At 37.2% G+C, this 14,671-nt stretch overlaps 1 protein-coding gene across 1 annotated transcript in view; it reads right to left on the reverse strand.

The window, feature by feature from the left end:
• smc6 (structural maintenance of chromosomes 6) overlaps positions 1 to 14,671 on the reverse strand; it is a 64,324-nt gene that overhangs the window by 19,473 nt on the left and 30,180 nt on the right. The window contains exons 11-21 of the mRNA XM_034005060.3: positions 12,469 to 12,564; positions 12,088 to 12,234; positions 10,225 to 10,313; positions 9,069 to 9,233; positions 8,499 to 8,677; positions 7,807 to 8,008; positions 6,814 to 6,928; positions 4,948 to 5,108; positions 4,440 to 4,575; positions 3,469 to 3,549; positions 2,707 to 2,877 (exon numbers count right to left, since the gene is read on the reverse strand). Of these exons, the coding sequence (XP_033860951.1) occupies positions 2,707 to 2,877; positions 3,469 to 3,549; positions 4,440 to 4,575; positions 4,948 to 5,108; positions 6,814 to 6,928; positions 7,807 to 8,008; positions 8,499 to 8,677; positions 9,069 to 9,233; positions 10,225 to 10,313; positions 12,088 to 12,234; positions 12,469 to 12,564 (1,542 nt within the window). The remainder of the gene's footprint in view (positions 1 to 2,706; positions 2,878 to 3,468; positions 3,550 to 4,439; positions 4,576 to 4,947; positions 5,109 to 6,813; positions 6,929 to 7,806; positions 8,009 to 8,498; positions 8,678 to 9,068; positions 9,234 to 10,224; positions 10,314 to 12,087; positions 12,235 to 12,468; positions 12,565 to 14,671) is intronic.

Here is a 14,671-nt window from a genome sequence, read left to right on the forward strand (position 1 = left end):
GCCTCTTTGAGAAGGACATATACCATTGAAGGTATTCTCTGTTTCAGTTGAAGGTCTTGGGAGTTTAACCAATGACAAAGTCAAAGATCTGCCCTGGTTTTGCAGCTGTCCAACCATTAGTCACAGACTGAAACATTCCCAGCAAAAAAAGTTTCAGAACCCCTGTGCTAGGGTAAGCAGTGTAAGAACAGCTGAATTTCGTGCGATATTGCTTATTATAGAGGCCATTATTGAGAATTATATTGAGAACTTCGAAGTAATATTTCAAATTGCTTTTTTCAAATTGCTTTTTACAAATTTAAAAAAGAAAAATGTCATCAGGCAACTGAGCCATCGTAGTCGATTTGGTTATGAATCAATTTTCAAGAAGAACTTTCTCAGAAAAATTGAAGATTGTTAAACAAGATAGTATACACCACAAATACCCAAACTGACAAAGTAAGGGAAGGGATATACTCGCCACTTCCAAAATTCAAATTATTAAAGGTATCCGTGGTTTATACTGCTGGAACTGTCTTTTGTACAGTACAGAAAAGTCGCTATGGAACAGCACTGGCTACAGTAATCTAGGATGTCTAACAAAGTCAGCACAAAAACACGAGCGTTCCCAAAGTCACTTGTGAGCCACTGTAACACTAAAAACCTTTGGACAAACCCGGATTGATGTTCAACTGGATGAGCAAAAGGATAAGAATACAATACAATACAATACAATACAATACAATACAATACAATACATCACAATGAGCAAGTAAGAAAAAATCGGGAGGTTCCTAAACGCTTGACTGAGTGTGTTGTTTACCTTGGCAAGCAATAACTGGCATTCAGAGGGCACAGTGAAGGCACCGATTCCTCAAATAGAGGTAATTACGCAGAATTACTTTCTCTGATTTCTGACTATGACAGCATGTTAAGCAATCACTTGTCAATAGCAACAGTATTCTCGGGTACCTCTAACAAGATTCAAAATGACTTAATCTCTTCGGTGTCTCAGGTTCTGCTAGATGTAATAAAAGCAGAAGTATAGGAAGCTGTAATGTTAATGGTAGATGAAACAACCGATGTTGGAAACGCAGCTCAGCTGTCTTGTGTTTTAAGACCGTGTTTCCCAAACTTTGATTGGCGAACCAAATGAACACAGGAACACAGGAATAATGAACCCACCATCCAATATTATTCACTATTCAGTATTTTAACTGAAATACTTCTTAACCAATCAAAAAAGCCATGTTTAATTTATTTGTAACTACTCTAAATTATATAAGCATTTAGGCTTTGATCGTTTTACAGCTTGCTAAAATGTGTGCTTTTATCAAATTAATTACTAACATATTGCAACAACGAGGTAGGCGAACCTGGGGGGGGGGGGGCCACTTCTACAAACATTCTCGCACACGACAGCCAACCCAGGTTTTTGAGTTAAGGGCCCCCTTCGCGCGGACAACGGAACTGCAGCCTATCGCAGAGATGCACTTGCAGGAGAGCTCCCATGGGGATTGATGCACTATGTGGGTGCATTGAGATAATGGGTGGTGGGACGGAAACGCACGCCTGTGATTGGGGAAGCGCACACGACAAGTCAAATGTAAGCCTGGCAGAGGGAGGGGCTGGGTAGAGAGTGAGTTTTGGAGCTGTGGGAGAGAACCTGTTGTTTTTTTTGAATTACCGAGATAGAAACGCAGAGACTGTTAGCTTTGTGTGTGTTACCTGCCTGTTTATTAAACCCTTGTATTTATCCTGTGTTCATTATTGTTTATTGCTTGTTTTTGTAAAATAAACCGTGCATTTGAGACAAGAATACTTGCCTGGGTTGCTTCCGTTACCTCCACGTTACAATATCAATTTAAAATTGTGTTGCAATACAATGAATACCGTTTTAATTTTCAATTCAACATCAAACATTGCAAACATACCGACAACAGTCAGTTGTGCATTTTTTTTTCTGTGTTTTGTTTTTTGCAATATGCATTGTAACCAGGTAGAATACATTAATCTCCTTCTCTGAGACAGTGACTGTTTTTTAAGAACGTCTTGCTGTTTAGCTAATTGATCAGCTTTCTTCTGGAAAAAACTTGTGTAATTTCCCAACGCAATCTGGATGCCGTGTTTCAAGATACAGACGGTTTAAGGCTTTGTGAGCCAGTACTTCACAACAAATGACACGAGGATCCTCATCAACAATGTGAGAAAAACCGAAGTTGATAAAAGATGGCAATAGCAAGGTTTTTTTTTTGTTTGTTTCTCTGAGCTGCAAGTATGATTATACATGTTTTCGTTTTGCATCCAAGTAACCGTACATATAATGTCATATTTAAAGCAGAAGACTGGTGATAAAACAACACATTGTTTGCATAATTACTGCTAATGATTTGTATGAAAATTATATTTATTTTGAATATAAGCAAAATAAGTTGTATAGTGAAACAAAATCTTAGCAGTGTGCACTGAACATCATATTTTTTGGATTGTTTGGCGAACCACCAGAAACCTTGCCGTGACCCATATTTGGGTCGCGAACCCCCCTTTGGGAAACATTGTTTTAAGGTATGTGACTGACAGTGGCCTGAAATAACAGTTGTTCTGTGAAAAATTGTTACATTTGCTAAAATAAAAATAATAATAAAAATGCTTTTAAAAAAACAAATTACCATTGGGCTTTTTTTAAAAAATCTAAAAAGCTTAGAGGGAACGCTGGTTCATGTATACCTTTATTGGTTCTGTTTCTTCAACTAAAAGGGCAATTTTATTTTTCATATCTTGGTAGCTGCAATCTGCTTCCTCCATAATCTTTCTTTCTTTGTCCATGTCTTTCTTTGCATTGTTCACCTTCTCTTGCTCAGACTCTATTTTATTCAGGAGATCCTGAACATCTTCTTCCTGTGAATTTAATAGATGGGTGATTAAGACACGTTTCCCATATTAAAATGATTGTTAGAAATATATCGTATAAGTATTACTTCGTAATTAGTGCAGTATTAGAACTGCCATTTAGCTTCTTTGAGCACTAATATGTAATCTGACTGATCTGTTTATTACCAATAACATCCCATATGTTTTTTTATATTTTTTGTAATAAAACATTTGTTTGGCATTCAGTATGCATAGAATTTTTTGTATTACATTTTCTGACTCCACTTGGAGCATGTTGCTAGGTCCCGTATAACAGCCAGTAAAAGTACATTTTATATTCAGTAAACACAATAATGCTACTGAAAAACACAAGCACAAAGACCATATTGAAGTTGCAGGTGGATTGTACTTTCTCAAAACCAATCAGTGCACCAGGGGACCAGTATGGTGGGCAAGATTACATATTTAAAAACAAATAGCAGGCTGTAATCTTTAAATGCACCATTTTTAAATCATTTTCTGAAATATTTTACTGAATAAGGAGATTTCAATGACACCAAGGTGGTGTTATCTTTTCAGTAAGATTGCAAAAGATTCTAGAATTTGCATGCAGCTTACCAGAGTATCGATGTCCATTGACTGGGGTTCCTCTACATTTTCCAGTTCTGATATAGCTAACTCAACTGGAGTTATACTTCCCTAGAAGAAAATTAAAACCTGGTAAGGCTACTGAAATGTTACTACAATTTTATCAGTAAACCAGCAACGATTCATGTCCACCATATTTACACTTAACCTGAAAGTGAACTATAACAAAAAACACAATGATAAACTTTGTAATTCCCAGCTTCAGCATTAACTCTTTGCGGTCCTATGTCGGACCTGGTCCGACATTGCAATTTTCCCTTTCCGGTCCAATGTCGGACCATGTCCGACATCATCAAAAAGACATAAAAAACAGGTCTCTAGTCGTTTTTTCTCCGGAAAAAGTCGAGAAAACCATTCAATGGCCGAGTGAGACCAATAGGAGCGGAGAGAAGCCAAAAAAAAAAAGGGGCGTATCTCATGAATACAGATAGCCCCGGCACCACATAGATAACACGGACATAAACAAACAAGATAGCTGCTTCTGCATCTGGCGCTCAAAGAATATCACAGACAATTGCAGAGCTTTTTTTTAGATGTTATAGTAATAATATAAATGACTTGGATCGCATTATTGAGGAGTTTGGTGATAAAACGAGTGATCAGGAGATGATTTATCGGTATGCACGACTATGAAGAGGTATGTTAAAAATACATCGAACAAGGGGTGGGGCGGGGCTGGAGATGCAGTACTGAGTGTCCTGTTGATAAGCAGTGCCTTTTAAACCTGTTTTACTGTGAAAAAAATACTTTTAAACAGCGCATCTAAAATAAACTGCACGTGTGAAAATAAATGACGCGCCTGATACGCGCTGAATAAATGGACCGCTAAGGGTTAAAGTGCATATAAGGTGGCTTACAGACATACATATTTAATACAATAAACTGTGCGTGTGCATCATGCCTTCAACAGCAACAAAAAAAAATATATATATATATTTTACCTGTTGTTTTTTTCTTTTGGCAATGAGGATCTGCAACTCTTTTTCCATCAGCTTGATGCCATCAATCACAGAATTTGAATGGAGCTGAAATCTTGATAGCTGGGCCTTCTGGTTCTCCAAGTCTGACTCAATGAGACTAAAGCATGTGGAAGAGATTATTATTCCTCTCCTCAAAATAATTTTCTGTATGATGTCTTTAATGAACAGGACACCCTAAACATCTAAGTCACGTGACTGACGGTCTCCTAACGATTCTCAAGTAGTCTGTCCTCAGTTTCACCAATTACTGCTGAACTTTTATCTTCCAAAAAATAGAAGTTAATTTAAAAGCTGGAGTAAATGTTTTGAAAACATGGCAGACAGGGTCTTCAGCTAGACAAAAGCAAGAAATGTCCTAAGTGCATAACGCTACTCAGGAGGTGTGGTTAGAAAGGGAGACTTTATTCCACCTCCATTTGTTTAGTATTTGATTAGTCGCTTATTTAATAGACTTTTATGCGTTTCTTACCCAATTTCTTCTTCCAAATCTGCACCAAGGTACTTTGCCCTGCTGAAGTCATCCGAGTAATAGCGGTTCTTATAGACTTGGTCACCAGCTCCAGTAAAGGCTTCCCGACAGTTTTTAGGTGGTCTTCCTAGCTGCATTACTTTTCGAGCTACATCATTATCCTTCAAGGACAAAAAGTTTAACATTAAAATTAAACTGCAAAAATATTAATATCAAGTCATATTTAACCTCCTATGCTGGTTTGAAAACTCTATGTTGGATATTAAGCCCTTCCTGTTCTCACTCTACATCAGCTTGCTAGGTGCTCTCATCTCCTCTTTTGGCTTCCCCTACCACCTCTACGCTGACGATACTCAGATCTTCCTCTCCTTTCCCTCCGTTGACTCCCACATCTCCTCCCGTACCTCAGAATGTCTCTCAGCTATCTCAACTTGGGTGCATTCACATCACCTTAAACTCTCTGATCTCTACTTTCCTTCTGCTTCTTCTCCCTCCTCTGACCTCTCCATATCGCTCTTTCTCAATCTCCTTCTGCTAAAAACCTCAGTGTTACTCTTGATCCCTCCCTCTGTCATTTTTTATGGATACAGTCATACTTGCCAACATTTGGAAACTGTTCAGCAGTACGCTGATCATATATATTATCATATACATCACACCACCATCATGACCGTAAAAATACATAATGTAAGCGTTCTTACCTTTGTATAAAGCTTTCACTAACCACTGTGCAGAATAAATGCATTTTTTTCTATGGGTAAATATCGAGACTTTCTTCCTATGCATTGGGACGTGGGACATTTGCTAGGAAATCGGGACTGTCCCGACCATATAGGGACTGTTGGCATGTGCGTAAGGTATCAAAAGGCAATAACAAAAACTACCTACGTTACAACTAAAATAATGTTAAAACACACTCATGACAAGTACTTGCATTGTTGCACATAACCTCATTGATACCTGCACAGTGTAACAACAATAAATTGAACATAATACAACATACATATTTTAACAGCTTAATCTGCAGGAGTTAATTGTTAATCTTGGCCTTTTTTCCACTCTGCTCGGCGGGTAAAAGTTCCAGTATTTGGCTATGGGGCTGTTTAAAAAAAGGTACTATGGATTTTAGTGTCCTGTCTTCATTTCTTTTTTCTTTAGTATAGTATGCTCTTCCGATGATAATAAAAAATAACAGTTTGAAATACAGGAACTGAATGATGTTGACGTAGTTCATTTTCACTGGTTAATTTGCCTTGCTACGGTGCATTCAGCACTACTGTTGGATGATAATGACAGGTAAGTGGAATCCGAGCCTGATCCACTTTATATAGTCAAACTTTATGATCCGGCTGCAGTGAAACTAAACTCCATTCCTTTTTTTTTTTTTTTTTTTTTTTTTTTTTTAAATCATGTTAATACAATGTGCTACTGATCTTACGGTTTGAAGTGCTAAGACTGAGATTTTTTTGAAGTCAGTTTGTGTAAAAATGATGCAGCATACATTTATCATTTCAAATGTTTAAAATTTCCAGAAGAAATCATTGTTAATTCAAAATCTTTTAATCAGGGGGGATAATTTATTCCCCCCTGGAATGGCAACTGAAAGTGCACAGCCAGGGAGAAAAAAAAAGCAGAGGCAGGGAAATTGCATGTTGCTCGCTACTCTCACACTACCCCTCTGCCTCACACCCTACACTGGCTACCTATCTCTGCTCGCATTCTTGTTCTTGCCTACATTTCTCTTCGACACACTGCCCCCTCATACCTCCAATCCCTTGTGTAAAGGCATCTGCCAAAAAAAACTAATAATAAAGCATTTTAATTTAGGCTTTACTTTTAAAAAGAAAAGATTGCATTCAGTCTTACTTTGATCAGTAGAATGGTTTCTATTCCCCTCAAGTCAATCAGACAGTTAGCCACCACAGGGTTGGGTATATGCAAGGCTTGATATACAGAAGGGAATTCTGGGTGGAAAACACCTCTATAAAAAAAAAAATAGCCAATTCAGTTTTTTATAAGCAATTCAAACTGAGTGAAACAAAAAGAAAATAAACTGATTTTTTGAGTTTGCAACACGGCCCAAAGGCTACGTACACACACACAGATGAGACGTTTGGTATCGGTGGAAAAACGAGTTGCGGTCGCACTGTGGCATTTGGGGATACAAATTGTCCCATATTGTTTTATTTAAGTTGCAAGACCAAAAATACTATTTTTTTTTTCTTACAACAATTCTTTGATTAAATTGTTTTTTTGCCATGTTCATCACACGGAAATGTCTGATAAACAATGACATCATTAGTTGCGGAGAAATACCATTAGTGCGGTTGTAATACACACACAGTTAGTGCACATTAACTAACCAAACTGAATTAATAACCGCACTCGATACTTGCTCTGAAAAGGATTGACTAGTGCGGTTGTCACTGCCCTTTGTAACCGAACTGTGTGTGTATACAAACTGTAATAAAAGCAAAAGGTGAACTCACAACCGCATTTAGCCTGTGTGTGTACGTAGCCAAAGTGTCTCTAAAAGATACCTGCGTGCATTCAAAAATAGTGAAAACACTCTCTTTATGACTATACCTATGTCAAGGCCACAAACACATTTAGTCTGTAGTGTTTACAGATACCTGCAAACACGAAGGACTTTAAAAAGACGTGTGCTTTGTAAATTCAGTGCCACAAAAGTGTTTTCCTTGGACTATACTCATAAATCGAACTTGACCTACAGAATCATAAAACTACAGCTGTGTACCAAATATACAAGCAGCAGATTTACAAACATACAAGTACGATCTATACTGTGGCTTAGTTATCAATTGTATAATGTATTTGAATAGATTAAGGGTGGCTAACCTTTGCTTTATATCATATGGAGTGCTTGCAAAAGAGGTGACAATAATCTGAGGTCTGTTTCCCTTTGAATAAAATCGAGACATTATCCCCTGGAGGACCTTTTCATCCTTGTAGTTATCACAGCAGAAGGTCTTCATAAAATTTCTTAAGCAACTTTCAACACCGACTGCAAGGCTAGCGTCCTTTAGGTGTATGCATGCCCCTGAAAGATTAAACAACAACAGTATGGACATGTTTTACTTTTCTACTGCAAGTCAGACATTTAAGGATATACAGTAGGCCCCAATTGGACCTAACACTGTTAGAATTTACGTCATCACTCTGAGGCTGTATCGGCAACTCACTCAAACAACAGTAAAACTGTGTTGTGCTACTAAGCCAGTCGGAGCAGAGATTGATGGACACTGACATGACTAAGCACTCTTATGGCAAACACTATACAATAAAAAGTATTTGACAAAAACTTATTTATAAGAGATGATCTTTAAGCTTCACAGTTCTCTCTAAAACTGTATTTAATTACATTTCCTTATATTGCTGGCACATTTGGAAAATAGTGAAGCCCACATAATTCACACCAAATGTTTACTTTCAAATACATTTTTACAAATGTATAGTGCATAGTTTTTTTTGTAGAGCAGTATATATGGCAAATGCCATTTCTGTTGCATGTTTCCTTATGCAGTCTTTACCTATGGGGCCAACTGGTTTCTTTGTAAACCGGCCTTGTTCATGTGCTGTATTTATTGCTTCAAGTAGTTCTGGAATGTGTTCCCCAAATCTCCTGAGACTATTAGATCTGCCGGCCTTCATTTGGTTCAGCCTCTTAACACTTGAATCTAAAGAATACCGTATTCTGTTTTCTTCTTGTCTAAAACGGAAGATTAAAAAAAAAAAAAAAGTTGTAATTAAAAATAAGAGGTTCGCATTTTTTAAAACTTTTTTGTTGCATTGCACCAAAAAGAGTCTATTGAAGAAACTTCAATTTTAATGCTGGTATGTTCAATTTCAATTGTATGGTACTGTGCATGACAGATAGTTGTAAACCCCATTTCCATGATACATGCCGTACAAAATATTTAGTAAATCCATATGTGGTTTCTCAAATTAGGATTAATAAGTAAACAAAGTCTCCCAAAAAAGATTAATTTCAGAGTTAAAATACTGTAGAGAGGAGATATAAAGATACAGTACCTGTGCTAACTGCACAGAGATTTCCTGTCACAGAATGGAGGTAGGACTATTAATGGAGTGTGCAATACCTGAGTTTATCAAGCTCTTCTTTCTCTTTGTAAAGAGACTGTTGCCGTTCCTCAATTCTCTGACTGGTTTCTTTGCCCTCTGCCTTTAACAGTTTCAGGCGTTTCTGCAGTGTAGACATTTCATTTAGTCTTTCCAAATGTTCAGCTTCCAGGTTTTGGGTCACACTGTTGAAATAAAAATGTGTCTTAAAGAGTAAGTAGCTTGGTTCCGAAAAATATAGCATTATACGCCCCTGCGTGTTGCTACAACTGTTTCAATAATGGAAAACAACGTAACTAGATTGTTATTGCTGAGTTACCTGTTTGACAATGTGGGCAATAACCCTTACACTATCAGTGTACTAGAATGGCCATTTTGAAAAGAACTTTGGACGTTATAAGTGTAAAACGTTGTCAGGATGTTAACAATGAAAAGAAAAATTACAGGTATGTTATTTAAACAGTTGTAACAACACCTGGGGTCATGTAGCGCTATACCTGCTACTTACTCTTTAAAATCCACTCACTTCTTGTCATTTAGAAAACACCAACCAGTATTCTCTCTCAACCAAAGAATCACAGATTGATTTTGTCTTAGTTATAAAGCACACAATAGTATGCATCTTCCCTCGAAGCAAACTATAATTCCAGGTTTTATTCACATTTCTTCCCCGGGAGGGCTCCAAAATAAATTCGCACCAATAGGAAATTTGTTTTAAGCAAATTAGTATTTTAAGAAATAATTTACAATTAGCAACTGCTAAATTTTAGAAAATTCGTACTATCAGGAAATGTGTCTAATTCGAGTTTGCTTTAACGAGAATTAACCATACATTGAAATCAATAAGCAAAACTTGCAAAGCTAGACAAGGAATCTCTCAAGGAATATCTCAACCTCTACTTGTATTCCCCATTAATTACACACCCAGGCCTTTTTGGTGTTATTTTCGCACTGTTTAGCGGATCTTGTTTTTATTATTTTTTTTGTTTTGTTTGTTTGGTAGAGCGATAAGGAAACTGGAATTCCCAAACGACTATCATTCTGCATTGTTTCCCAACATTAACAAAATTTTAGATTTAACATAAATTGTTTTATATTAAGTCAAGACAGACTCAATGATATCTGAATCCTCTAGCATTGCAACATCCTCGTCATTAAAAATAAAAGAACACTCACGTAGTTTTGAGCTCCTTAATCCTCTCTTGTAAGAGATCGCGTTCTCTCTCCATTTGCTTTAGCTTGTTCTGGTGGCGACGGTAAGCTGCCTAGAAAAAGAAAAGATTTAGACATAAAAAAAGACCTAAGCAAGTTCAAAGTTCAAGTGAGACAATGGGGTGCTGGAAAGCAATATATTTTTGTGAAAAAATCCAAAGTTTTAGCAAAACAGTTTGCAAAATATGCAACCTCAATGTCTGTGGATTAGCCCTTTTTCCTTATCTTTATTTATGTCACTTGCATCATCTGAGAGAGAGCAATATTTATTATTTTTATTTATTTATTTATTTCTTAGCAGACGCCCTTATCCAGGGCGACTTACAATTGTTACAAGATATCACATTATACATTATACATTATTTCACATTATACAGATATCACATTATTTTTACATACAATTACCCATTTATATAGTTGGGTTTTTACTGGAGCAATCTAGGTAAAGTACCTTGCTCAAGGGTACAACAGCAGTGTCCCCCACTGGGGACTTAACCCACAACCCTCCGGTCAAGAGTCCAGAGCCCTAACCACTACTCCACACTGCTGCCACAATAGCTTAAACCAAAGCTTTAACAGAGTAAGCGTCACGATAGCCTAGTCATTTTTTTGGTGATGTTATTAAATGACCTAATATTTCTTCCAGAACCACTTTTGGGGTACAGTATCTTTGTAAAATGCAAAAGATTTAATTGTGTTACTCTTTCTCAAAATAATCTAATGAATTTGAGAAATGTACTCTCTTGGGTAATGGAAAAACAGCAGCTATTCTCTTTAGGGTCTGCCCAATGTTAAAAATCCCACCGGCGACCTGGCCCTTTAAATCTTTTTACTCGGGCACTGTAAGAGACAGCCCTGAAGTTCGAAAGAGGAGACTTGGGGCTTTAAAACAAAGTCCGATTTGTGTATTTCCAGCATTGGACCCTGCCAATGTTACTGCTGCGCTGTATGACAGACCTACCTCAGTCCAGTGAACAAACATTTTCACACAAAATCTTTACAAAAGAGGAGAAATGGTGACTTTGAAGGTACAATGACCTATTTTCCAATAAATATGCATATATATATATATATCTGTTTTTAACAGTGTTTGTAGCTCAGACGCATGTCAGCTGTTAGGGTTAGGTTGCCATGGTTGTCACACGAATAGCTTTGATGATAGAAAGTATACGTTTGTTAAATCTTAGATTACCCCCAGTAGGAAACATGGTAATAAACCATTTTCTAATCAAGCCACCTCTTAGGAGTGTATTTTACAAAACTGATTATCCCAGGTTATCCTACAATTACCCTGAAAAATAGATGGCTGATGAAAAACAGGGGGCTTGACAGTTACTGTACATTTTCCAATAAAATCCAAAAGGAGGCATATTCCATCTTCTTATTTTTTACCTAATCCACTATGTACCAATAGCTGTACCCAGGGACTAAAACCAGCCTGGGGAACTGGGGCATCAAAATAAGATTATATAAATATAAAATCTATCTTTTATAGCTTTGATTTCAACTGCTGAACAATGATTGCGCTTGAATGGTTCAAGAAAGGTGGAGCAAAAGGGCTAATCACTCAAGAATTGGGGGCATTTATATATACAGGACAATCACATTTTTCAACGAAAATCTGCTGGCACTCAAATGTATAGATCTTTGCCCTGTTGAGATGAAAGGGTTGGATAATGAGATCTTGGGTCAGTAGATTACACTGCCTCATTCTCGGTTTCCCAGCACTTGAAATTCTTCTTAAAATGTAGTTACAAGGCCTCATTTTCTGTTTCCCAGCACTACATATTTCAGCTTTGCATTTCAAAAAGGAGAAATCCTACCAACCTCTTGTCCATTATAAGCTTTGCTCTTCTTCTTTGCAACTTCTTTTAAAGATGTGCACTGCGACTGCAAAACATCAATCTCCTCTTTCATCTTATCCAAACGGTCTTGAGTTTCTAGGATTTTCCTTTCTGCCTTGTGAACCTCATCCTGTTGAAGTGAAAGCAGAGTATAGCCAGTTTCAATTTGAATAATATATATATTTCAGTTTTTAGTGAATTTTAAAGTTAGATTCATTAGATGGTCTTTGCTTTCAGATGGCTGACAACATTTCTGATATTTTATTTGTTTAAAAGGATATTTCTGGCTATTTTGTTTCTCTTTTACATTTACTTCCTAATCAAATTTCTTTTTTAATGTTGCTGTTTTTCCATTAATACATACCTGACATTGTTCAACTTTCACTTTATATTTGTCATTGTTTTCTTCCCTTTCAATCTGTTCCTTCAATTTTTGTTTCTGGATTTCAATGTCCTTTACCTGTTTGGAAAGCCGTACAGTTAGAACACTTGCATTACAAATTAAAAATGTATATGCAAAGTACTTGGCTCCTCTACAGAACAGGCAACTGTGCACACACAAAAAAAACAATTTACAGGACATGTCAGGCAAAGGGCATGGCTTGGTATAAGGTTAAAGGAGCTAAAAACATTGCCCTTATAACAAGTGTCCATGCAGTTTAAATCAAACAAAAGAATAAGGCACTAATCAAACTAAATACAGACGTGCTCAAATTTGTTGGTACCCTTACAGCTCATTGAAATAATGCTTCATTCCTCCTGAAAAGTGATGAAAGTAAAAGCTACTTTATCATGTATACTTGCATGCCTTTGGTATGTCATAGAATAAAGCAAAGAAGCTGTGAAAAGAGATGAATTATTGCTTATTCTACAAAGATATTCTAAAATGGCCTGGACACATTTGTTGGTACCCCTTAGAAAAGATAATAAATAATTGGATTATAGTGATATTTCAAACTAATTAGTTTCTTTAATTAGTATCACATATGTCTCCAATCTTGTAATCAGTCATTCAGCCTATTTAAATGGAGAAAAGTAGTCACTGTGCTGTTTGGTATCATTGTGTGCACCACAATGAACATGGACCAGAGAAAGCAAAGGAGAGAGTTGTCTGAGGAGATCAGAAAGAAAATAATAGACAAGCATGGTAAAGGTAAAGGCTACAAGACCATCTCCAAGCAGCTTGATGTTCCTGTGACAACAGTTGCAAATATTATTAAAAAGTTTAAGGTCCATGGAACTGTAGCCAACCTCCCTGGGCGCGGCCGCAAGAGGAAAATCGACCCCAGAGTGAACAGAAGGATAGTGCGAATGGTAGAAAAAGAACCAAGGATAACTGCCAAAGAGATACAAGCTGAACTCCAAGGTGAAGGTACGTCAGTTTCTGATCGCACCATCCGTCGCTTTTTGAGCAAAAGTGGGCTCCATGGAAGAAGACCCAGGAGGACTCCACTTTTGAAAGAAAAACATAAAAAAGCCAGACTGGAATTTGCTAAAATGCATATTGACAAGCCACAATCATTCTGGGAGAATGTCCTTTGGACAGATGAGTCAAAACTGGAGCTTTTTGGCAAGTCACATCAGCTCTATGTTCACAGACAAGAAAATGAAAAAAGAAAAGAACACCATACCTACAGTGAAACATGGAGGAGGCTCGGTTATGTTTTGGGGCTGCTTTGCTGCGCCTGGCACAGGGTGCCTTGAATCTGTGCAGGGCACAATGAAATCTCAAGACTATCAAGGCATTCTGGAGCGAAACGTATTGCCCAGTGTCAGAAAGCTCCGTCTCAGTCGCAGGTCATGGGTCCTCCAACAGGATAATGACCCAAAACACACAGCTAAAAGCACCCAAGAATGGATAAGAACAAAACATTGGACTATTCTGAAGTGGCCTTCTATGAGTCCTGATCTGAATCCTATCGAACATCTATGGAAAGAGCTGAAACTTGCAGTCTGGAGAAGGCACCCATCAGTGGGCCAAACTACCTGTTAACAGGTCTCATTGAGAGCTACAGAAAACGTTTGATTGCAGTGATTGCCTCTAAAGGTTGTGCAACAAAATATTAGGTTAGCGGTCCCATCATTTTTGTCCATGCCATTTTCATTTGTTTTATTATTTACAATATTATGTTGAATAAAAAATCAAAAGTCTGATTTCTATTAAATATGGAATAAACAATGGTGGATGCCAATTACTTTTGTCAGTTTCAAGTTATTTCAGAGAAAATTGTGCATTCTTCGTTTTTTGTCGAGGGGTACCAACAAATTTGAGCACGTCTGTATATGATGGGCTTCTAAATGTGCCAAGAAAAGGAATTTCCTACCTGTTTCTAAGCAGCAAAAATCTACACAATACTACACTGCTTTGTGGTAATTTAGTGGTGAATTAAGAACTGAGAGGATGTGTGTTTAGAGAAAATATGAGTTGATTCAAAATCTGAAAGTATTTTCTATACAGTGTGTGTGCAAACTCTAAAAGGGTTGCTACATTCAAGACTGATCAAAGCCAGCTGAACGAAAACTAAAGGGTCCTTCCATCTGTTTGCTCTGTGCTGTTGCTGCAATTC

The sequence above is a fragment of the Acipenser ruthenus genome, chromosome 5, assembly GCF_902713425.1.
Source record: "Acipenser ruthenus chromosome 5, fAciRut3.2 maternal haplotype, whole genome shotgun sequence".
Classification (NCBI taxonomy): domain Eukaryota; kingdom Metazoa; phylum Chordata; class Actinopteri; order Acipenseriformes; family Acipenseridae; genus Acipenser; species Acipenser ruthenus.